Here is a 26,365-nt window from a genome sequence, read left to right on the forward strand (position 1 = left end):
CATTTCAAAGCTACCTTGGAGTCTAGTCCTTGGGAAGACATTTAAAAAGACCACTAGACATCTATATTTAAGTTAAAATTCAACCCCATATGGTGATAGTAGTGGAAATAACTCAATGAAGAAGAGAGACTTGTTTAACAAGAAATATAATGTTTAACAAGAGATACTAGAGCACAACTTATTCCTCTGCCTAACATCTGGAAAGTTTCTTTTAACATGGATTGAAGGATCCATTCCAATGTAATACTGAAGTGGTCATCTGAAATTATGTCTCCCTTAGTTTCCCTAATCTCCCACCACAAGTGTAGGAAAGTGACCCAAGCAGAGTGAATAAATGCCCTTTTGCCAGGGTCTGATTTGGATGCTGGATGTGAGAGGTTCTCTTTTCTGAGGCTGTAAGAATCATAGGCAACACACACAAATTATCTTTCCTACCACATCAACATAGCCTTCTAGAGAAAGAAATCAATATAGAGGAAGGGAGAAAGGAGAGAGAAGGAGGGATGGAGAGGGAGGGAAAGGAGTAGGGGAGAGGGGTGGAGAGAGAGACAAAGGGAGAGAGAGAGAGAAAGCGAGGAGAGGGAGAAAAAGGGAGAGAGAGAAAAAGGGAGAGAGAGAGAGAGAAAGAGAGATGGAAAGAGAGAGAGAAAGGGAAAGAGAGACAGGGAGAGAGAGAAAGGGGCAGAGAGAGAGTGGTGCTTGAGCACTGGGTCCTCATATTCCCCAAGATCATCTCCTAGAACTTTTCAACACATAAGCCAAATTTAATGCCTGATTACTGTGAGTTAATTTCTGTCACTTGCAATCCAATAGAGCCCTGGATACTACAAAGTAATAACCCATATGAACGACATCATGATTAAAAAAACAAATAAAAAAACAAACCCCACCACAGTGCAGCAGCTAAAAATAATTTCAAAGTGATTCAAGTTCTTCATTTATTTTCTTGAACACTATGAAGGGCACAGAGTCCATAGCTATTCTGAAAAATTCCCCTCTGCCTCCCCCATCTAGTGGTTCACACACAGCAGCTGCTTCTCCTCCTTTATATCTGTCTTCAAATTCCACTCTCACATCAAGATAACCTCCTCCTCCAAATTTAATCTTTTGAACTTTTGTTCTTTCTCCTTTTCCTCCCTATTTCTCATCCCTAAAGCCCAAAAAGAACTTGTCTGTCAAGGCAAGACTCACCTCAGAACAAAAAGAATGGAGAAAACCAAGCAGGCAAAGCAGGGAAATTTGTTAGCAAGAAGAGAAGGCTGGGAACATCCACAGGTTCCTCATTTTTGTCCCATTGCTCCTCTTTTAAAAATGTTATAAAGTGAAAATAAATGTACCTTCATTTGAGGTTCTGCAAATGTTTTAACATTCTTTTCTTTTTCTTTCTAATCCAATGTCTTCCATGTACATATCAGGCACTTAATAATAATTTTTGAATAAACAAAGAACTTAATGACTATACGAATTACAGAATGAACAAAAAAGGAACACATGAATACACGTCAAAGACAGACATTAAACATATTTAGAAACCTATTATTGAAAAAATTTATTATGGCCCATACATGCTGGACATCTAGAAGAGTAAAAAAATAATATCTCTAAAACCCAAGTCACCTCTTCACATACATTAAATGAATAAATAAAAAAAAGCAAAAAATAACTTTGACAGTAAAAGCAAATTATATCTGTATTTATCAAAAGTTATCCAAAATTTAAATAATCTCAGTAATCTCAGTAGTAGCTATAACTAAGGATATTAATTTGAATTACTTGCAAACAACAAAAACTCAATCTGACTAAACTAGACATGAATATATTTATTGGGAGAAGTTGCAGTATGGATTAGCTACCAAACAGTCTTTTCCTCTCTTTTGTCTTTGTGAACTTCATCTGTTTTTCTTCATGGTCTATTCATCCCTCTACCCCTATATGGCTCAGGGTTAGTGTCTAATTGATAGATCCAATTCCTATTCCCCCTGCCAGTTTATGCATATATGATGCAATGAGGTTATGTGGGGGATTCTCCTAGTGAGCTTCTGGCAAACTCTTCTTGACTGTAAAAGACAGACAAGAAAACAAACAAAAAACAAAAAACAAAAAAACCCTCTCCTGCATCTGGAAAGAGACATATGGTGAGGATGTGACGGCTGGATTGCTGCAGCCTTCTTGTGACCTTATGGGGTCAGCTGAAGAAAGGCTAACATGTCAGGATGAGAGAGTGGAAAGACATAACCACTCTACATCCATCTTCTTGCTATCTGAAATAATTTTTCCTTGCTGAACAAGTCAGCTGAGCCAGGGCCTTCGGTTTTCTGCACCTGACGGAATCCTAGTGGATACAGAACAATATCAAAGGGAGGGAGGCTGGACTTTTGAGCTTGGGACTGGTAAAAACCCCACTAGCTGAGAAGGTTAGGAAACAGACCCCACCCACCGTCTTTTGGTGGAAATAGTCTGGTTGGGTTCCTCCACGCAGGAAGGACTGGAATACAAAGGTTGTCTTTTTGTTCCTCTCTTCAAGACAAGATTCCATTTCCAGGATTGATAATATCAGTAAGAAAGAATTATTTCCTCACAAAGAATTTCAGATTCTGACAGAAGGATAGGTAGATGCTGAAGAGCCAAAAATGTCCAAGTGTCCACAGCATCAACAATCAGCTGCCTGGTTTACTCCAAGACCTTCTGCATTATGGGTTTCTTGTGTCTTAGTGTTCATCCTCAAAGCGCTTCCATTTCTCCTATTTATCTCCTGTCCTTATTTTCCACTTCTGTAACATTCTCTGTCTTTATTATATTTCAGTTTTTAGAGATAGGGTCTTGCTCTGGTGCCTTGGCTAGAATGCAGTGGTGCAATCATAGCTCACTGCAATCTTGAATTCCTGGACTCAAGTGATCCTCCCACTTCAGCCTCCCAAGTAGCTGGAATGACAGGCACATGCCACCACACCTAATTTTTTTTTTTTTTTTTATATATATACTTTAAGTTCTAGGGTACATGTGCACAATGTGCAGGTTTGTTACATATGTATACATGTGCCATGTTGGTTTGCTGTACCCATTAACTTGTCATTTACATTAGGTATATCTCCTAATGCTATCCCTCCCCCGTCCCCCGTCCCCACAAGAGGCCTGGGTGTGTGATGTTCCCCTTCCTGACCACACCTAATTTTTAAAGATTTTTGTACAGATAGAGTCTCACTATGTTGTCCACGCTGGTCTCAAATTTCTGGCCTCAAGTGATCCTCCCACCCCGGCCTCTCAAAGTGCTGGGATTACAGGAGTCAGCCACCACACCTGGCCTTGTCTTTATTTTAAATCATTCCTTCTGCAGTGTCACCTTTGTCTACCCTCCCTGTACCTTCATTCCCCAAATGTGGAACTAAAGCAAGAGAATTTTAGTGTAGCCGGCTTTCAATGGAAGCTTGGGATTACAGGTAGAGATGACACTGGGCCACAAGCTTAAAATGGAGTGTAATCCATCCCTTGAATAAGAAGAATGTAATAATCCACTCTATCCCACTACGGGTTGCTGCTGGATATGTTACCTTTAAGTCCTTGCTTATGTCCTTCTATTCTGTGACCACTTCTTTTCCTCTCTACAAGGTTTTTTTTTCCTTCAGTCTTCCCAAATTCCTATTCATTTCTTAAGCAGAGTTGTTCTTCACCTTTTACTCCAAATCCAGCTTGTGGCCAACTCATGCATATGCCAGAATCCATTAAGGAGCTCTGGCAATGGATTATCAACTTCAGATTTCTATCTGTTAAAGCACATTGTTCCATGATAGCTTTGGAATTCGTTTTTCCTTTACAGGACACAAATTTTAGGAAGTGCTTCCCTCCTGACTAATCTTGGTAAGCAGAGAGGGAGCTATTTAAAGACTTATCCTTCTCCACTTCACAGAAAAGCCTGAAGAGATTTCTTTCCTTTCTTTTTCCTTTCAGCTCCTTCTCTTTTCCTTCTTCTCCCCACCCAACACAAAGAGGGTGATTGTAATGTATTCATATGTTCGCAATCCAAATGAAGAACAAAGTATGAAACCCAGTCTAAGGGGAAGGGGTACACTGGGTGTCATGTGCTATCACATCTAGTCCCAGTTCCGCAATGTCCTAGCAGTATGATTTTGAGTTGCTCCTTTTGACATTTGTGACGAAAACTAGTTTTTCTATGTCACAAGGGCATTCTAAAGACTAAATCAGAGGACAGATGAAGAAGTGCATCTTAAATTATAAAGAGCTACCCAAGTATAACAGAGTCAATACCAGATGGCAGATTCCATCAGTACAAGGGCCAAGAGAACAAGGCAAGAACCCAGCTGCTGCTGATCTCTGAATAGAGGCAAGAATTCCATCAAAGAGCAAAGACTCCAGGGCCTGAGATTTTTGGGGCACCAAGGTTGGGGGAAGGTGGGGGCAACAACGAGACGGGAGCTTGGGTTGGAGAGCTAGTGGGATTCCTTTTGTTTTGTAGAGGCCGATTTGATCTCTGTGGTTGCTGTAGATCTAAACTTAAAAGAAATCTTACCCTACTCTCTCTTTTCTAAGGCTAAAGGAGCAAAGAGTTAATTACCTTGTTACATTCGTCTCTCTTTCCAAATTTTCCACATGAGCTTTCCCCTTCATTAGCCATCATATGAAACTGAAGAATATTTATTATTTATTGTGTGTATTAAATTTTATGTCTTTTCTTCTTAATGTTTGCAATGCATGAGTTTACTACTTTCTGTATTCTCTCCTTAAAAAAGCAGTATTTTTGTTGTTTTTATTGTTTGTTTACTTGCAGTCCTCAAACGACTTTTCGTAGGGTCAATAATTCTTCATAAAAAGCAAAATGAAAAGATACTTCTGGCATGCTTTAGATTAATCGCAAGAAGCAAATAGTTTCCCATACATTTTTCTTATTCTTAATTCCTTTCTTTTATATTTTACCCAATTTAAATATAATACCTATAAATGCCCACTCAGTAATGGTTAAGTTATATGGTTTTACTTAAGGGCTCAATAGTAACTTATTAAAGTATATTTTATAAAATGATTTGGCTGTCAAGATAATATGACTATAGCAATGACTTATGTGCACACTGTGGGTCATTGCTACGGTTCTAAGTCAGTTCTAAAGGGAACACGATATGCACACCTACATGCCAATTTCAATCTTGATTATCTACCGCAATTCATTACACTAGGGGAGTTCCGAAGAGTTTATTCATTTTAAGCCTTGTTTAACTTGCCTAGAAATGAACTGCTAAAGTATCAGTTGGAAAGCATGTCTGAATAATTCCTCCATTTAAAATGATCATTATTTTTGCACTTACAATAGGCAAAATATAAGAGTGCATTATACCTAGTCTTGTTCATTTTATGTGTTTATGGCTTATTTCTATATTGTAAATGCCTTAAACACAGAGAATGCCTCTACTTCTTCCCTGTCTCCCATGATGGAAATACGGATATCTTTTAGTACTTGCTTCACTTAAGAATGCTGGGCTTGAATGCAAAAACTAGTTCACATGCATCAAAAAGGTTCACTTTAAAGTTTCCCCTAGCTGTTTAATATCTGAATGCAACAATCTAGGTTTTATTTGGAAATGATGATGCTTGTAATGATTATGTCTTATCCCCTCAAAGCAATTTGGAAAGCTTTGTCTGATAAACCTCTTTTATCCTAGTACTATCTTCTGCTGTTCTTACTTCCCTTCCCCCTCCACTTTCTCCAATCCCTTTCCTCTTTATCCCTAACATTATTATTATTTTTCGGATTCGCTCTTATACTCTGTACACACTTGAGAAATTACGTAGGAAAAAGGAGTCTGGCATTTTCTTATTGTAACCCAAAGAAAAACAAGCTTAAGCATATCTTGATAACATAAGAAGCCAATGGATTCATTCTTTGGGGAAAAAAATCTGACCAGAAAGAAAACAAATAGACTTTCAAAATATAATATTTAGATTGGGAAAAAAAAAAAAGCATAATAGGTCAGTTCCTTTACTTAGAGAAGGTATTCTTAATGTTCTTAATTATGTATGAGTACATAATCTAGGTTGGTACAATTTTAGATGAAGCTGCTAAAACTAAAATGTTTGAGAAAACAGATATTGCTAAATAGTACAGAGAAACCACTTTATACAGCACCATTTTTTCATTGAACACTCAACTGAGAAGTAAAACATCCAGAACATGCCCAGTTTATTGGGAGTTTGTTTTCATATTTCTGCATGTGTTTATAAAAGCATTTCAAGATGTAGCTTTTTACTGATTCTACCTTACTAAAATATCAATCAAGCAACCATCATTTGCTAATTACTGATTCTACCTTGCTAAAAAATCAATCAAGCAACCATCATTTGCTAGTAAACGTTTTTATCACTGCTTTCAAACCTTTTCAAGACATCTGAGCTCATCTTCACTTCCTCCTTCTTGAAAAAGAGACCCCATGGTGTGACACTCTAAAACCACCTCTGGATTCAAAACTATGACTGCCTGGGAATTGAAGGCCCAGTTGCTGAGATTCCCTGATTTGCAAAGCAAGGGAGAGTTCCTAACTGAATAACTTGAGTTTGTAACTAAAAACAAAAACAAAAACCTGTTCATCTATTGCAAGCAAGTATACTCCCTTTGTTACATGGTATGCAATTAGATGCCTTTGAAATGAAAGGTAAGTTAAATCAGAAGTCTCAGGGACAAGAAAATACTATTTTAAAACAGGGAGTGTCAAATGTTTTTCAATTTAGTACCAAAGGGTATTTCACAGGTAATTTCTCAGGGCTGATGTTAGCTAATTATTAGCTACCATACCCTGCCTCCCATTCTTAGTGACTATCTCCTGGCAGAAAGACACAGCTAGGAGTGTTTTGTTTCATTTGTCCTTGGACTTTTTATCAGCATCAAGAAGGTGGACTGAGCCAAAGTTAGAAGAATTCTGGAGCTAAGCAAAAAGCGACACGTTTAACAGCCCCCATTAATTGGGGCTGTTACATGATTAATTTGAGAAAAACAGAAGAGACCGATTTCTTTACAACTCACAGTTGGATGCAACGCACTAAAAGTAATCCTGTAAATTACATTTTAAATCTCCAACATATTCCGAGCAGATAAAATAGTGGCATGATTGACCAAACTCCTTTTAAAAGTACACATATTACGATGCATCATAGTTATAAACAGATGGTATTTGGCCTCCTTCCTATTCTCAACATTTGGAATTTCTAAACTATGTGAATTAAACAATAATATTTTATAAACATACAAGGGATTTTGCTCACTGCTTTGTTAACATAGAAATTATACAATGCTGACATTTATTTAAATTTTAAAAAGTAAACAACAGTGTGCATCGAAATAAAGCAAACTAAAATCAACATAGAGAAGTATGTTCTGTGTGCATACTACCTACAATGGCACTGGCCTTTTAAAGGGAAGACATAATGGGTTGAAGAACAAATTGTAGCACAGATCGGCCTAATCCCTTGTACTCCAAGGCTCATTTAACACCTCTCTGTAAACAACGGATATTTATACCATAATTGGCTATTTGACCATCAGTGTTCATTTACTATGTAACCTGCTATTATGGAGTTAAAAGAAGCTCCCCTTCATTGGCTCGTCAGCTTTCAGAGTAGCGAAAGTGTCCTCGCAGTTTTAAAAACACTTACACAAACGGGAATCAGTCTGACACTTGTACTCAGAATGAGAAACATTATCATGATATCAATAAGTATATATTTATTCTTTGGGGGATATTATTGCCAGAAAGAAAAGGAAATATATTAGATCTGAGTATCATTTCCTGAGATTCTTTTCTAAAATGACAGCTTTAACCCTTTAGCCGCAGTTTGGAAGGGAGACCCATCTGCTGACTTGATGTACTAAATAGAAGGCACTTGGTTTCCAAACACTATTCTCAGATTTGCAAAGTTGTGCTGTGATGAATAAATAATGAATCAGATATTTCAATCCGTTTTATGATTTTTGAAAGCCCTGATTATCATTGTTTACAGTCTCTTCTCAATGCACTTCCCATGCGTTCTTGTTTAGCCTTCCAAGGGTAGGTGTATGTAGGCCACCCTCTCGCTTTACTTTTGGACTGCTCTCACGTGTTAACCCACCCGCTCACACCTTTAAACCAGTTTGGGGAATATTTCAAATCTGAGGGGGTAAATCTTGAGCCATAGATGACAAGGAGTATTCGCAAACACTCCAGGCTAATGTTTCTTGTATTTGGTCACAGGTGTGCCCTGCTTTTCCATACTATAATATCTCTATTGGTGAGAAAGAGGGAGAAAATTATGCTAAAACCACATGGATAGAAAGGAAAACGGCACTGCTGAAATCAGGAAGGATCAGCATTCCTTTTCTCCTATACATACATGTGTATACTCGGATAAATAATGATAAATCACGGCAGTGTGAGGGAGGCTTTTAACAAAATGCAAGCTTCAAAATAGGAGTATTTTCCCAAGTTTTCAAAAACTTAATCAGAGCAAATGAGTGACAAATAAATGTTACGCTTCTAAATATTCTCCTGCCCCAATATTGCTTAACTCCTCTTGCCCCAATATTGCTTAACTCCTCTTCTCCACTCCTCCTAAATAACCAGTTAGCGGTGAGGAGGAGAAACGAGGTTTATATTCAATATACAGGTGCGAAGTGAAAAAGAAAGCGTCTAGGGGGAGAGATTTAAATCACGTATCCGAACATACCAGAGTCAGAGAGGAGTTATTCTACAGTGTGTAGATAAAATCCCTTCCGGAGAGTCTCCGTGCCCATCCCCACTCCCCTTCCCGGGATTGCTGAGGGCAAGTTATGTTTTTTAAAAAGGTAGTAGGCACCGGTGTTTCCGGTTTTGCTTAGTGCGTCTTCCTCGTATTCCCTCACTGAGGACTGAGCCTGGCCGACTCAGGGAACCGAGTTCCCTGAAATCCTCAGACGCGTAAAGCACAGGGTGCCGGCCCACCGGGCTGCGCTCCCTTCCCGGGGTGCCCGAGAGAGAGCACCCAAGCCCGGTGCAGCCAAAGCCGGGCAGGAGTGGACCCCCACCGCGTGCGCGCGTGACAGCCTGGGAGTGTCGGCGCGCGCGTGGCGGGTGCGTGCCGGTGTGTGTGCGTGACAGCGCGCGCGTGGCACGGTGTTCGCGCGCCTGGGTGAGCGTGCCAGCGCGGGTGTGCGAGGGAGTGCGTGCGGGTGGGAGCGCCGGGGGCTGGAGGGGCCAGCGCCCTGGGACTAGCCCCTGGTGCTCCGCTCTGCGCTCCGGCATCGCCCACGCAGCCGAGAGGAGTGGGTGATGACTTCGTGACCTCAACGTCCTCCCCAGTCCCTCGACATGTTCCCGCGCCTGAAAGGCGCAGAAAACTCCCCCCACCGCTCTGGAACAGACTGAGCAAAGCGTTGAGGGCGGGCGCCGCCGCAGACCGGAGCTCGGGCTCGCTGGCCGCTCAGGCGCCGCAGTGTGGAGGGAGCGGACGCGCGGGCGAGGCGACCCGCTCTGGGCAACGCGGGCGCAGCTGCCCCGACGCAAGGCACGAGCTGGTCGGGGGCTCGGGCGAGCTGGGGCCGGCGTGCCGGGGCGTGCGCTCTCTCCGCAGGCGAGCGCCGGGTTCCGCGGAGGTCCCTGCGACCCCTGCCTCCCCACTGCCCGCTTCTCCGCCCGGAGACCCCGAGCCCCCAGGCTGCGGTGCGCCAGGCCAGACCCGACCGAGGGCAGAAGACCTGAGCGGCAGGGAGGCAGAACGAAAAGAGGTAGCAATCCCCAGACAAGGGATCCTTAATTACAGATTAAAGGCAAGCAAAACCGTACACCACATTTTCCATGTGTCAGCTGACGGCCGCGACAAAAGAAAACAGAACGCTGGGGGGTTGCGGGGAGGCCCCTTATCTGCCCCCTACCCCTTGACAATGTGTGCAAATGTAAAATACATTAGGTAGTGACTCTGGATAGGTGGTGCCCGGGGCCAAATCGCAGCTGCAGGCTCCATCGTGTAGGAGGACAGTTTGCTGATGCACCCAGAGATCTGGGGCACCTCTTACAAAAAAGGGACTACAAATACTCCGATTGAGCACATTTTGCTTCTTTACATTTTGCTTCTTTAAAACTTCATTACTCATACATTTTAAGTTAAAAATTTTTGTGCTTAAAGTGTTGCAATTATCTTCAGTAAAATTCTAATACACACGCACACATACACACAATTTTGTTTTGCAATTTTGTAGATTCTGTTTTATTGGCCTGGTATCACAGCCTTAAAAATTCAAGGGGAAAAGCCAAACCGATTGAAAGCCAGGGAACATAGCGGCAAGCACCACAGAGCACAAGTTCCCCTCCATGACTCTGAGGCTCAAATGGAAAAAGGAGAGATGTCTGCTTTGATTTCTTTCCTTTTAATTAATCATGATCACAAAGCAATCTCCACCCTGTCCCTGGGATTTAAGATACTGGTTCAACTCCACCGTGTCCCGAATTCTCCATAGAAGGTGGAGGAGTGTTCAGAATCTAAAGTCCACCCGCGGACCATTAAAAACCTTTAGGTCTGTGCCCTCATTTTTAATACTCAAATTAAAGGATCACCCCGAACTGCCACGCAGTACACTCTTCTCTATTTTCTCCCTCTTGTTGCTGGGCCAGTTTTGGAAATTAGAAGGGGTTGTGTCTTTGTTAGCAATCTGTTTACTTTCTTCTGATACAATGAAGCATCAGGTTCAAGGTGACAAGGCTTCTTGGTTTAGTCATTTTTACCCATCTTCCTCTTTGTAGATGTTTTTTTTCATTTTCAATTATATTTTTTGCATCAACGCCATTCTCGAACAGCATTTTAAAAATAAAATTTCCAAGTCCTTTTTTTATGTGGTTCCAGTCAAATGATTTACCCACACGCCAAATAATACTATTTACATCCAATATTAATAGCTGCCTATCAGTAATTCTTAAAGATCTTCTGATCCATGTTTAACAATTTAAATGATGGCTAACATTATTGACAGGCAAATGCCTGAACCAATAGTTTGTGGACTAGTTGCCAGCCAGATGACAGCCAGGTACACTCAGGGATAAGAACATAATTAGTTTCTGCCCTAGTCCCTTCAACTGTAGAAGGCAGACAGCACTCTTTCTCACCTTCCAGGGAAGCAGATTAGCAGATTAACAAAATGATGTAAATCACACAAGGTTTAAATCCCCCTTCCCCTTCTAATACCTATTTAGGAAAACTTTAAAATTTTTCCTTTTGGCATCTAGTCTTTCTGTGGTTTAGCCACATGCTCTCCCCTTTTTGGCTTTATCCTTCTGTAAAGTAAGTAAGGTGAAAGAGCATATTAGGAGTTTTTCTTTTTCTTATAGCTTTCCTGTGTTTGAGTGGATCATCCTGTTGCCGTCGTTTTAGTCCAGTTGTTGTTAGTTCATGTTCTTACCACCCACCAAAGAATAGCACAGGATTAAGTTTATATTAATAAATGATGTTCATGAGTAGGTTTTTAAATGCCAGAGTTATGATTTATTTTTTTAAATGGGTGGAGAAAAGGGAGCGGCAATAAAACTAGCTCCCAAGTCATTCAAAATCCTTGGTTTCACACATCTATGTGGGCTTTTCTTTGTTTTGGTCTTTAAGTTTTTTGGACATACCTCTTATTTCCCTGTAAGTCCTATAATCATGGACCAAATGCCTTTTTTGGACTATCTTTGTCCATAGCTTGAAACCCTGTTTATTACGGTTAAATTTATAGAAAGTATTATATGGTCCTCTTTTCTACTTCCTAAGAGTTGATAATTGTCCCTGTTTATCTCCCCACCCATTAAGAATTCTGTAATAAATCCCTGCACCAAATAAATTAAAATCTGCAACTTCAGACACCCGAGGAAGAGGACATTAATCCACTTAGTAAAATACTCAAGACCTCCCCCTCTCAATTTCAGCTCTTCTTAATGTAACATTCAGTAATTACAGCTGGCTCCTTATACTTCCCTCCCTCCCTTTTATTCTGAATCATATTGGCCTTGCTTAACCTTCATTTCCTTTTCTACTCCCCACATTTGTCCACATACTTTTCTTTGACCATGTTTGTCTCTTTCTCTTTCTTTCTGCTGTGTGGATTCATGTTTGTCTCTTTCTCTTTCTTTCTGCTGTGTGGATTGAGGGCAACAAATGAAGCTTTCCAAGAGCTTAATACTGGCTCGTAAAATCCCATCCTACCTCCCCATTCCACTATTAACGCTTTGTACAATTTTTATGCATCCTTCAGTTGTGTAGTTACTGCTCTATATTTTTCTGATTGATCATTAAGTTATGCTGGCTTTTCAGAACTGTCTCCATAATCCTGAAGCAAAGGCTTTTACTTGGCATGCTCTCTGCCTTTGGAATGCCTTTCCTGGCAAGGACAGACGCTTTGGTTTGACTACGATTCTTAAGTTACAATTCAAAGCTAATTTGTTCAGTTAGGTTTCTACTATGAGCAGCTCTGTTTCTCACCGTTAAGTGCTCCATGATGCTGCTTAGTTGAAGGGTGTGTTGTAAGTGCAAGATGTAATATACTCATATTGCACTTGATTATCAGTTTTCAAAAACAGCTGCATGCTTTGATATCTGTGTAAGGAAATATCGAAAGATAATATACCATTGGTATTTATTACTCTATAATTAAGGACGTGTCAGTGTTTCCCTTCCAAAAAAGCCCCTTATTTTCAGAAATTCATATCTCAGGCATAAATTTCCCTATGAATTACGGTCTAATACCATATTAGAAGTTTCTTCTTTTTAAGTCATCCCTCCCCTTCCTTTTCTTTCTGAGGAAGTAAGTCTCAGGATGTAATTTCTGGGTTATTGCTTTGGGATGAGGGGGAGCAGGCCCAGTGCTGCACAGTTCAAGGTGCTGCCACGTTGCCACCTGCTCCCTCTGCTCTCCTGCCCTGTGTGGGGAGACACTGGGGGCTGCCTTTCGGATGAAGGGTCAGCTTTATACATACATGGGTGAGCAGCTTTGTCGCTGTATGATTCAAAAGGCAATAGAGAAGAGTCAGTTGTCTAGAAATATCACAAGTGCCACAGAGTCTGAACTTTTAGTACATAAATCAATTCTTCTGCATTGCTCTCCTTATAGTCATTGAGAATACAAATACTGGCCGGTGTAACATAATACACCTAGAGCAAGGTATTAGCAACTTATTAACACATTTCTTCTTACAGTGAGAGGCAGAAGGAAGAAACAGGAGAAAGAGACGAGAAGACAATGTTTTTTCCCTCCTTGAAGAGGTGGTCTTGACTACTGCTCGACCACAGTCTACTGAAAAAGCCCTGGAAAATCTGAGTTCTAGATCTGCCTGTACCACCGAGGGACTTCTCCTCAGGCCCCAGTTTCCTACATCTCAAATACAGGAGGTTATGAAAATAAGTGCTTCTCAGGAGGGCCAGGGAACTTACCTAAATGTATGAAATCAGTAGCATGTAAGACCACAGGGAGTGCTGGGGGCCTGTGACAGATGGGGTATACTCACTGAATGCCTCCCTAAAGGGAGAATCAGAGCAGTAATAAAAACACTTAAAATAATGGCCATACTCCGGACGTGGTGGCTCACGCCTATAATCCTAGCACTTTGGGAGACCGAGACGGGCGGATCATGAGGTCAGGAGATCTAGACCATCCTGGCTCACAGTGAAACCCCATCTCTACTAAAAATACAAAAAAATTAGCCGGGCATGCTGGCGGGTGGCTTAGTCCCAGCTACTCGGGAGGCTGAGGCAGGAGAATGACATGAACTTGGGAGGCGGAGCTTGCAGTGAGCTGAGATGGTGCCACTGCACTCCAGCCTGGGAGACGGAGCGAGACTCCCTCTCAAACAAACAAAAAATTGGCCATACTACATGGTCTCTTGTGTCCCGTTTAACAGCAGAAAAGTGGGCCACAAAATAACCACCTCCACTGTCCTTTGCTGTCTCCTGCCAGCTGGAGACAGAAACAGAAAGGAACTAGAGGTCCAACTGAGTCATGCACACTGCACTTGGTGCTTCCTGAAAGGCACATAAGTGACAATGACAACATCCAATGTAGGGAAAGGCTTATACAAAAAAACTTTTTTTCTGTAACACACTTCAGCTCCTAAATATGTCACTATATGTGCCTTAATTTTCTCATCTGTGAAATGATATTGAAGACATTAAATTTTCAGATCTAAAGAACTTCAGATTGCTTGAGAAAGGTCATACCAGTATTCCTAGGAGTCACATCTTCTCGCACCCCACCTTAGGCCTGCTATTTAAATGCAGTAACTAATAGGAAAGTAATATAACCATTTAAAATTATCTTCCAAGAATCATCAATTCCTTCTATCAGTTTAGAAAAACAATTAGGATCCTCTCCTTGGGGTTGGGAGTGGATAAGGAATAACTCAGATAGTGATAGATGATGGCAGGACACCTGAAGAAACCGATCCCAAATTCCAATTTAGAAAAATGGACTGCAGAGTGAGTGGGGATCCTGGTCCCTGGAGCCATTTGTGCCTCACATGCAGTGAGGGCATCCCACAGATACCAGGGAGAACTCTTCCCCCGGGATAGACTGCAATGAAAGCACAGAGACCACGATTCGCTCCTGCGTCCTGAAGAGGAAAGGGGAGAGGCAACACTATGGGGAGTGGGTAGTGTGGTTGGGAGCTCAGAGAGCTCTTGTGCTCTAACAGGCAGTTCTGAATTTTTTGAGATGAAAAAGACTGGGCTCATTTAACATCTGCCTTCATCTTCCTTTCCTTACCCTTCAGAAGGGAGTTTTAGAGCTACAGTTTTCCATCTTGTGTTTGCCACAGGCGACTGTTAGAGATGGCGATCAGCAGCCCCAAGAAACAGGAACCTGTGGCCAGTTAAGTCTGACTTTCTCCACAGCATGAGGGTTGAGGTGAGGTCCCTGGCTCCTGTTAAGCAGAGGAAAGTCTTCTCAAGCAACATTGGCAGTAGAGTAGTTTCTATCACTGTCTGAGGGAAGCGGTTTTCTGACTCAATCAATAGTTGAGGAAACCAAGAAATGTTAAAGACAGCCTGATAGTAAAACTAGTAACATGCTTCCCAAAGTATTTATATCTCCTATCAAAAGGTATATGCAATAAATACACTGAAGATGCTTGAAAAGTCATAGAGTGGCAAGAAGTCTTCGTATATCATGACCCAGCTTAAGAAACAGACCGCTCATCATGCAACGAATGCACCTCTCCCTACTTTTATGTCCTTTTTTTCTCTACCAGGGCCCCTCTGACATAACCATTATTGTAAGTTTGGTTAATGCCCAGGTTTTCTGTAATACTGTTCTTTAATCACACGTCTGTATCTTTGAGCAGCATGTAGAATTGCTCGCATGTTTTTCAAACTTCCCCACTTACATTTTAATGAATAGCTTTGAAGAGAGGGCATAGGATAGGAGCATTAGTTGTCTGTATTCCAATTCAAATTTTAAAATGAAACATGTTCAAGTCAGTGGTTTATAATATACTCTCTTCATTGTTAAACATAAGATCTAGTATTAAATAGTCCCAAATTTTCCACTGAAAAAGAAAGGCAGTTGGGTCAATAGTCAATAGAAGAATAAGACCCACAAGTGTATGTCAGCATTAAAAGACAGCATGGACTATCATTTGAAAACTGATTGTATCATCCACAGAAGTATCTTGAGACTTAAGTGAAATTTCTTTTGTGGCTCATAATATTTCTGGGTAGCAGATGCTTTCTCAAAAACAGATTTTACTTTTAAAAATATCAAATATAATTAACACCTTCAACATAAAATGAAATCTTTGCTTCCAGATGCATTTCAAGGTGTTGGAATTAATCTATGCAGCCCTCTGTGGCTAAGAGTTTCCATTGACTTATGGATTTTGCTGCCATACTGATGTCGGAAGGACTGAGAACAGGAGCAGGGCATTTAAACTTAACTGTATTTGAAGGATGCTTATTAAACCAGGAGCATTTTTAAAAAGGTATTTGCATCTATTTCTGATCAACACAGTATAAACGAGAAGGTTAAGAACCAGGTGCCCTGGTATTTGTTATAGAAACACCTAGTCAGAAACACAGATTAAGTTTAGGGCAAGCTGTATTTCAAGACACTGTGTCAAAGTCTTGACAATGGATGGACTTTTAAAGATATTTAAAATTAAAATTGGTTTTATTTTAAAAGAAAAATAATCGAGTGTCAAAAAAAGAAAAGATTAAGTTTTCCATAAAACATACTCAAAACAATAAATGATGGGGGTGGTTGATAAGGGAAACCGAATTAATGAGTTAACTTGTAGTACCAATTATCTGCTGAGATTTCAGCAAAATACTGATTAACTTATTTAATAACACTCCATTCCACTAGGTCATGGGTGTTGAGAACCATGTGTGAGCGCACACATACACTCCTACATCTTTTTAAATGTTAAGAATTACACATTTACAAAACTTTTTATTGCTTTTGTGAACTAATAGCAACTCTGACATTACAGTCTTTATAAGTTTTGTTTTTTTAAACTCCAAATCTCAGCATCACGCAAATAAGTGACACATTTAATGTAAGTTTTTTTATTTTTAAAATTAATTAATGAATTTTTTAGATGGAGTCTCGCCCTGTCGCCCAGGCTGGAGTTCAGTGGCACAATTTCAGCTCACTGCAAGCTCTGCCTCCCAGGTTCATGCCATTCTCTTGCTTCAGCCTCCCAAGTAGCTGGGACTACAGGTGTCCGCCACCAAGCCCGGCTAATTTTTTGTATTTTTAGTAGAGATGGGGATTTACCATGTTAGTTAAGATGGTCTCAATTTCCTGACCTCATGATCCACATGTCTTGGCCTCCAAAAGTGCTGGGATTACAGGCGTGAGCCACCGCACCCAGCCTAATGTAAGTTTTTCTCCTGGAAGGAATGTTGGCCACAGCTAATGGCAAAATTTTATTTGCGTTTATGAGTGTAGAAAAAATGCCCACATACAGGTAACTTTCAATATTATCTTTGCCTAAATTAGGAAAATACATAGATGTTTCAGATGTACTCTCTGAAAAGTGTTTAATGCTTTTTTTTTTTTTCCTATCTATTAGTGAGAAAACATATATGGGTACTAGTTGTGTGTAGAATATCTTAGCCACTATAAAGTGTAAGCCCATTTATTTTCAGGATAGAAAAACACAGTAAACGAAGCACAATTTCCTGACTGTGGGAAAATATTATTTTGAGAAGATGTCGTATGTGACACAGCACCTGACAGAAGCCAACTGACTCATCTGGTTTATCTCTGTAGGTGGCATAAAGTATAACCTTGCCCATGAGAAGTGGCAAAGCATTTATTATTAATATTTATATCTTCAGTTTTGCTCTCCAAAGGAGCACACCTGCTAGATTCTGAGTTCCATAGCCTTAGACTGGAGGGAACTTCCAAAATAGTTCTTGCGCTCTTTGTTTTCTGGGTGAGGAAGTAATTTGCTCGCTGGCTTCCCTGTAAGAGAGTCTAGAAGCCAGTGTTACCGTGGCCCCTCACACACTGTGGGTCTCATGAAGGTTGGAGAGAGTTGTCTGTTCAGATGGAGCTTGTTGTTTCTGCTTCTTACTCTTCCTGCTTTTAAATTCCCAGGCCTCATAGACTCCGAAATCCTGCTTTCTTTGATCTATAATACTGCCTCTCTCCCAAGGGCTTTGTCTGGCTCCCTAACCTTGATCTGTTTCGTGCTTTCGATTTTGCTACCTGTCAAATGGGCCCTACTGGCCTTCTGAATCATTGCTTTCTCCATCTTAGATGCCTGCTAGGCCACTCGATCCTTCCAGAAGCTAGAGAGCCTGGCTTGCCCCTTGTCGCGCCACCTTTCCCTGGCTGTGCCTCACTCTGTGGTGTATAGAAGTTACTCATTTCAAAAGCTAGGGAAAGTTACAATTTACCTGTCAGTAAACAGAAGATGGTTTATCAACAGACTTTACCTTAATGACTACAAATGTTTACCTCCTGCTTTCCAGAATGCAAAGAAAATCTTGGAAATGTCATAATATCTTACAAACATTTGCAAAACAGATCCTTGTTCATCCGGAAAGGAAACAATTGTATTCATTGTCTCTGTCACAAGGAAAACGTTCCGTGAGAAACGTATAGGTAGATGTATACATCTATACATAAATGAATATGCTAATTAAAAATTGCAGTGGGTACTTTATTAAAAATTTATTTTACCATCCAGCTATTCAAAACATCTTTACATCAACAAACACAGCAGTTTGACTATTGGAATCATAAGCGATTTATCTTGAAAAGGTTATATTTGTAGGTGGATGCAAGTATTTTGGAGCAATATTTCTGTCAAAATTACTGGTTTTGTTAGGAGTATTTTGATTTCTCTATTTTTACACTGGGAAAAAAAATTAAAACAAGTGTGTCAGTGTTCATTTTATGGGCTAGATGGCTTCACTGTGTTTGTCATGTTTGTCCGAATTACAGCTGTTTATCTTGCAACTTTCTTTAAGATTAATTAAATGCAAATGTAACTCTGTGAATCATGGGAATACCTGCCAGACCTCTTATTAATACCTTCACTTAAAAACCCCTGTGCCTGAGAGTCATTAATTTGCTAAAAGAAAAGTGCTAAAGCAGCCCTTTGCCCACAAACAATTCTGCGATGGCTGCCCAATTAGTCCCGAAGCATTCTGATCCTCCTTTCAGGCCTCGTGGCCCTTTGAGGACACAAGAAGGCTCCGATGATAACCTGGCAACCTAGGTAGAAACCCAGCCAAGTGTAAGCGTTTGAAGCTGCAGTTTGGCTGCCATCGTGTCGGCGAAAAGAAAGAATTCAGGCACCATGTCATCCAGTACAAAGGATAAAAACGGATTCAACCGGAAATTCAATGTGGCACCACATATGGGATACATGAGTGCGGTTATACAACAGGCCACATATTTTTTTTGAACAGTCTCCTACATGTGATGCCGAGGACATGTGTAACCATCATAACGTCTCTAGGAATCTGTATTTAATTTGAGTTGGGGTGGTGGCAGGGATTGGAGATCTGAAGCCGCCACAGGTTTGTGGCAGATGGCTCTGTGTCAGCTATGACAAGCAGCCAGGCTCAGCTTCCTCTGCAGATTTTCTTTTCTCTCTGATCAGGTAAATATGGGCACACTCTGGAAAGTTCTTCAGATTCTGCCTTAGGCTGCAAGTTTGTGACTTAGCCCCATCTGTCACAAATCTTCCCTAGGTTCTGTTGTAAGCAGAGACCTGAATTTACCATGTAGGGCTGCCCAAGAAAACGGAGCGATTTCACCCTGCAACGAGGAGGAGGGAGAGAAGAGAAAGAAGTGAAGAGCATTAATGACTAAAAGATGAAAGTATGCTGAAAATTTATATTGCAAATTTGCATCACTTACGTCAATTACATTTCAAAAAGCCACCAAGTAAATGGTTCTTGAGTTTCATCACCTCAGGAAATCTCAGTTTCTGATTGGTTTAAAGTGTTGTTGTATTTCCAACCAGAGAAGAAGGCTACTGTTTTTGCAAATGGGTATATTCTGCTGCACACATATTTCTTGGTTTATGTTATGAATGACAGCCATTGGAAGTTCATCATTCAATTTTTATATAAACACAAGACACATAACACTGTACATACAAGTTTTTGCTGTGAATTTTACTTTTAATTGATGAAGACACAACGAAAAATGCCATTAATATTATGTGAAATTTAAAAAGTGCATCATATTTATAACAGGTTTATATTCATTATTTCATAATAGCAGTACCTCAGGGGTAAATTGATATTTAAAAAATATATTCTTCCAGGTTTACAGATGAATCACATAGAAGCCAAGAAAATCACCTAGAATCAGGTTGCAAATGAGTAGCAGGGAAGGACAAAACCTCTGACTGATCTTAATCAGCCAAAGCATATCTGTGATGCTAAAAGGCTTTTTCCTTTTATTTTATTTAGACAAATCAAAGGAAAGCCAGACCAAATAAAATTGAGGCAGGAGGTGAAGAAGGACGGAAGGGAGAGAGGGAAGAAGAAAGGGAAGGGAGGGAAAGGCAGAGGAGGGAGAGAGAGAAAGAGTGAGAGACCGAGACTGAGAATTTGCCTTAATTGTGCTGGTGCAGTTGAGAGCTTCTAGAAGTTCTTAGAACATCATAAACATTTAAGTTTTCATGTTTAAGGAAAAAGTAAGGACTCTGGAGCAGTATTAAGACTAGTGAGCAACACCTCATTCAAATCTAGAGTTTAAGCTCAAATTAAAAGGGGACTATAGAGTGACCAGTTTCTTGAAGGAAACAAAGTAGCTTGGCTGTGGTTCAGGTACATATAGCTTGACATAATCAAGATAACTACAAATGGCTTTTCTGGGCAATGAGTGTGAATTGTAAGCTTAATTATTGTTTTGAATTAGTTTCCGGCAGAACTCTAAAAATTCTTCTCTCTTCCAAACAATAGGAGATTATAAAAGTTTTGTCAATATTGAGGAACTTGAAGAGGAAAACAAAAAAATCAGGAGCTATCACCTGAAAAATCTTAAACTAAAAGTCACTCTCAAAAAGCAAGAATGGCATCTCTCTCTCTTTTTAAACCAGAGAGTACTATTCAATTTATAAATAAAAGTAAATGAAAAATAGGATTGGAATGAAAATCTCTTACGTCAGTCTGGATGATACCTACCTTACACAACTGCCCTATTTGTACTCGTATATTCATTTCAATACTGGTAATGAGGGAATAGCTATAAAATGTCTTTCAACAGCATTTAAAAATATAATGATCAGGGTTCTCTAAAAGCATGAAATACTAATTTCAAATAATTGTTGAGAATTTTCCATAAGTAAATTCACATAGTATAATAAAAGTGAGGCCAAAAAGATACAACTTCACAGTATTACACTTGCTTGGGTTAGAAAGGAAGAACTATGGTTAGTTTAAGAGGTCAATCCTTAGCTGATTCTTTTCTGATTATTTCTAGAAATTTGTGTTCAAGTTAGGCTTAGGAGTCATCGAAGAGCTCCCTATTTTATCTCTGTGAGAAGTATGTGTCCAGTGCATCTGCCTGATGTGAAAAAGTACATGTCTTGACAATACAAGTTTACAGTCAATGACTCAACTGTAGACATCAACTTTGTCAGAAGTGGTTTTATATTTTCTTAAATTAAGAAAAATGGTTTTAGGTTTTTTAAATTATTAAGAAACATTTAATTTTTGCATGTATTGGATTTCTCTAACGATCCTAAGGCGTGTGTGTGTGTGTGTGTGTGTGTGTGTGTGTGTGTATGTGTGTAAGAGAGAAAGAGACTGAGTACACACGTACATGCAAATGAGGAATTTAAACATTTCAGGTCTGAAATTATTTCAGGTAGGAAGTCATGGACACAAGTGTTCTGTGATAGAAGGAGTCACTTTAAGAAAAAAAGTAAATTCTGTTTCTGCTTTTCACTTACTAGCATTCTGTTTCAAATCCTGCTTCAAGTTATACCCCAAACTCTCACTCATATTGAAAGTATAATGTCTGATGTGAGAAGAAAGCCAAGTGTTAGTAGCCTTATTCTAGTCATTAAATTTCTAAGTGTGAATCCATATGAAAAATCCTATCCTAAAGTGAACTCTATATGATAAGAAGTTGAAATGATTTTAAAATGTAAACTTTTAACAACAAAAAAAGAGTAAGGTGTAAAAATGTAAAAGGAACAAATTAAAGAATTCAGTGACATTCTATCCTTTTAGATCTTAGAAGCATATGTTTTATAAAAGCAAAACAGCACTGTCCAATGAAATAAATCTAAAAATAACTCCTAACATTCTTTTCACAGTACACACAAAAGATCCTTTCCGATTGCATAAGAAAAGTAGGTAAAAGCTAAAATGCTAATTCTCTAGTATTTAGTAAAAGCAAATGTTACCTATTTATAAAAGCAAATGTGTCTATTTATGAAACACAAGATAAAAAATTACAATAACTTGTTGTATCATTATTATAAAGGTTTAGAAGGCATTTTTTCTTCTCTGTTTTGGCTTTAAATCCTGTAACAACACACAAACTAAATCTGTGGTCCTTCCTGTGCTTTTAACTCTATACCTTGCAACATGCCAGTTTTTCCTAATAATTGTATCATAAAGCTCCTGATTACTTAAAATTTTAGATGAATTTATTAATTTTTGAAATTAATTTTTAGACAATATCACTAAGCACTATGGATGAAGGCAAATGTGAAAATATGTTATAGATTTACAAGAGAAAGATCCATGGTAGCCTATGCTTAAAAATGAATTATATAAATAAGTTCTTATAGATGCTTTTGCATGAATTACTAATTTATAAAACTTTGAGATGCAGGTTTTTATGGTGTACAAACTAAAATACATTTAAGTACTAACTTGTACTCAATGAAACAGCATTTAAGATATAGGTTATCATTTAAGCTGTGTGAGGAACAATTTGGTATATTAACAACATACCACTAAGCTGCCATTCTTTTTTTCAGAAGTTGTTTGTAAAATAAATAATTATAGCTCTGTTATGGCAGTAGCTGAATGAAAATATTTCAAGTGGACATCTGCTTTCTTTTCTTACTAGAGGCAACTTGTTGCAGTGACTTTTGAAATGGTTAAAAATTTGCAGATGTTTAAAATTTGCAGATGCAGAATAACAGGGTTAAGCAATGTTACAAATTGATACATTTTGATGGTGGAAACACATTTATAAATACTTCACCAAAAATTCATCCAAAGAGGGAAAAAATCAATAATCTGACAGAGAACTCACTGAAAATTGCATTGTGTCACACATAGAAAATAAATTCATTTGTATTAATACTTATATTTCCTCAATTTCCATTATCTGCATATTTTGACAGTCTATCACATGCGAAACTAGTTGACTGATATTTCATACAAACAAAACTGCTACTGAACTTTAAAAATTAGGAAATATTGAGGTAAATCTTGGACAACCGTTTTCTCTGTGGAGCTTCCCATGTATACAATACAATAGTATTGACTCAAGGAGTAATACTGAAGCTGGAACTGTTCAGTCAGCATTTTAAACTATTATGAGCTACCTTCTGAACCATTGCCAAGTTAATAGACAATGAAAGATAATGAGCTTGAAATTGGGTGTTAAATTGCATTTTTGGTTCTCTTTCTTTTTCTTGAAGTTTAACTGTTTCCTGTAGAAACAAAGTCATGTTTTGATGTATCACTATGTAAATATGTATTTTAGGCTATGAACAGGGAAAGGAGAAAAAAAAAAGGCAGAGAACTGTATTTCATGTAGAAGGTTATATATTAACATAGGAAAATTAAAATATGTTAGATTATAAAACTGCTAGATTGTAAAGTATACTGGATTTATGTAAAATGAAGATGCTACATTCGAAGAATATAAAAAGGTATATTACTCATGGCCTAGAGCCACCTTCAAAACTCATAAAGCAGATTTATCCTAGTTCAATTACTTAGACTTTTAGTAGGGCCTCTTTGTGTTGTTATTTCAACAATGTAAAATTCTTGATTCAAATAAAGAAAAGAAGATAACGAACGAGGGTAGTGAATGATGATGCTGTTTACACTATTTTCCCTTTGCCATTCAGAGATGAGACTGACATTCTTATTCTAAAGAAACTGAGGATTTTTTATGTCATTTTTATTAAATTGGACACGAGAAATATTCAATTCTTAAAAATCACCTTTCAAGTAGTTCAAAAATGAACACCAAACTTCACTAATGCCATTTACCTGAATTTTTGAGGACTAAGGATTTCATTATGATGGGAAGAAAGGCTTATCCTCATTAGTATAATTGTAGAATCTTTCCTTTACTTCCTTTTAAACTAATGAGTTACATTAATCCAGGTTCATTTTTATAAGCCTCTAGGGGCTAAATATAAAGGACAGTCATCTTAAAAAACAATAAATTTTAAAAAAAGCATGTACCGTGCATTAAGTGCACGTATTTCATAAGACCTAGGTTAATACAACTGGCATCCAGTTTAATTAATCCTTGTTAGTGTAACAACTAATATCCCTCCCTAGCATGTTTCCTTTAAACATTAGTATGTTAATTAAATGTTTTTTTTTTTTAAGATTTTTCTTTGTACTTCAATATGGCATTTATACCATGTAAATCTCTTCTCAATAACTACCTTATAGAGATGTTTTCTTACAATATCCGGTCTCTTGCAGAAATTCTGGAGCCTTTTTGAAAGCTGTTCAGGTGTAGAATACAGATATTCAGCTGCAGGAAAAACAGATACATTTTTAATGAAACAAAAACCTCAAAGCACACACTCGATATTAGTCACTTTACTAATTAAAAATGCATATTGCTCTGTGCCGCCTCGTGTTTTACATTATTTAAGCATGATTTTATAAGGTTACCTCAGCTCACAAGGATGTTTAATGCTAAATAAGACTGTGTAGTTGTGCTGTTTAGACATCTCCTTTGGGTGATTAAAATACATTATTCTAATGTAACACAATGCATATGTGATATATTTAGTGATGAGAATTTTTTCAAAGAACTGGTACTATAGCCGTATGTACCCGTACAACAGTTGCATATTATTAACTAGTCAATTGTTTAAATAATTTGGTGTGACTTTCAGTGCCTGATTTTTCTCTGTATCATTAAAAAAAATCTGTAAGCAATTGCAGCAACACTGACCTGCTTATAAAAATCCATCATTATGGGATGTGTATGCTAACAATGAAGAATGTTATTTGAAAACTTGCTTTTTTGTTATCTTAAAAGAACAGATGGTAAATATAAGCTTACTCTAATGTATTAAAACACATAAAATTTTCCTTAACACTAACATGTTGACTTGCCAAATAAACAATTGCTCCTGCCTAAGTTTATTTTCAAACTTTCTAATTTCGCATTAAATCTCAATCAAGATGAATGCACATTAAAGCAGCTACCTGGAAATATTTCGGGATAAACCAAATCTTTAGGACAAAGTGGGTAACACCCACAGTACACAGCTTCCAACCTAGAAAAATTTGAGAAAGAGGATAAGAATATATGAAAAAGACAGTACCATCATACCCAGAAAGTGGTTTTGTTTGTCTAAAGTTAACAGAATGAGCCCAGAGTTAACTGGGACAAAAAACATGGTCGGCAGTATAATTCTAAAAGCCAAAGTTGCTCTTTTAAAAGATTTTATTGATCATATATGAATTTCATAGAACAGAACCAACAGCATATGTTTTGTTCACTGAATTAATCAAAGTGCAGCTCTGCATTTTTTTTTTTTTTTTAAAATACTGTTTAACACATTTTATAATCAGCAGATAAACACATGTAACAACATGGTAAAGTATGGACAGCTTTTCTTAATAATGCTGCAAAGGCTCAGAATGTTCATTTTTCAAAAATGTTTAAATAAAATAGCAAATACTTAACTTTAGCACTGTCGCCGTAGAAAAGATTGAGGCACTTTTAAAAGCATCAGAAAAAAATTTACAATCTGTTGTAATGGGGCATTTTCATTTTAAGCTCATGCTTCAAAACAATTTGTTATTATGCAGAATGTAAAACTCTTCCCCCTTTTGTTGAAAAACTCTCATGAAGACTACTTCAATGAACATTTTGCTTTCTTGACTAAAAATGCAGCTCACTTTCCATTTTATCAGCAAAGAATGCTTGTATTATTAAACAAACAAATATGGAAGTTTCACTTTGTGAAAGGATTTCCCCATGGACCCACCTATGGGAAGTTTTTCTTCACATCACAGTAGAACGGTTAAGCAGAAGGAAGGTATTGCATCGTCCTTCTGTGTTAGCCCTGCATAATAGCTATTGATCTGACATATAATCAACTTTAAAGATACCACTGTCATCTCTGTTGGCTAGAAATTATGCAGTGAAATTCAAAACACCCTTTAAAATATGTTTATTTTATGAGAAACTTTGAATTGCATCCAAAATGTTGACCAAAGGGGAAATTTATTTTGAACTGCAGATTTTTTTCAACCCAAAGTACTCTGAAGTCATGTTAGTGTTTACCTTGTTTATTTACAGTGACCAAGTAAATGAAACTTAAGCTGTTTTTAAGTGAGTGATGTTTTCCCTATTTTCCTATGTTAACTGAAATTAAATAAAAAGTATTTACTTTGAGCTGCAAATTTTGGAAAAATACTTAGTTCAAAGTTTTGCTTGAGAACTGATAGAAGTTACAAAATAATCTAGTGGGAAGGCAAAGGTTCCGGTTACCAATTATTAATATCAGAATGCAAACTAATATCTAATTTTTTGTGATACACACATAGGGTACACATAGAAATTCTTATAAGCACAGCTATAAAGTACACTGTGACTGTATTATAAAACACTTAAAAAAGTTTTGAGTTTATAAACCAGTGATATTGTTTATGGACCAAAAGAAAATAGGCACTTTATCTGAAGACATTGTTT

The 26,365-nt window shown here is 38.3% G+C and overlaps 1 protein-coding gene across 11 annotated transcripts in view; it reads right to left on the reverse strand.

Annotated features, from left to right (window-relative positions):
- Positions 1 to 17,152: 17,152 nt before the first annotated feature.
- GTDC1 (glycosyltransferase like domain containing 1) overlaps positions 17,153 to 26,365 on the reverse strand; it is a 393,529-nt gene continuing 384,316 nt past the window's right edge. For 9 of the 11 annotated variants that reach the window (XM_023217481.2, XM_023217485.2, XM_023217483.2 and 6 more), the window contains 3 exons: positions 24,871 to 24,941; positions 24,093 to 24,184; positions 17,153 to 19,243 (listed from right to left, as the gene is read on the reverse strand). In XM_023217481.2, the coding sequence (XP_023073249.1) occupies positions 24,110 to 24,184; positions 24,871 to 24,941 (146 nt within the window). In that variant the 3' untranslated portion in view covers positions 17,153 to 19,243; positions 24,093 to 24,109. The remainder of the gene's footprint in view (positions 19,244 to 24,092; positions 24,185 to 24,870; positions 24,942 to 26,365) is intronic. The other 2 variants (XM_023217487.2, XM_031936423.1) reach the window with 1 other exon arrangement.

This window comes from Piliocolobus tephrosceles, chromosome 11, assembly GCF_002776525.5.
Source record: "Piliocolobus tephrosceles isolate RC106 chromosome 11, ASM277652v3, whole genome shotgun sequence".
NCBI lineage: Eukaryota > Metazoa > Chordata > Mammalia > Primates > Cercopithecidae > Piliocolobus > Piliocolobus tephrosceles.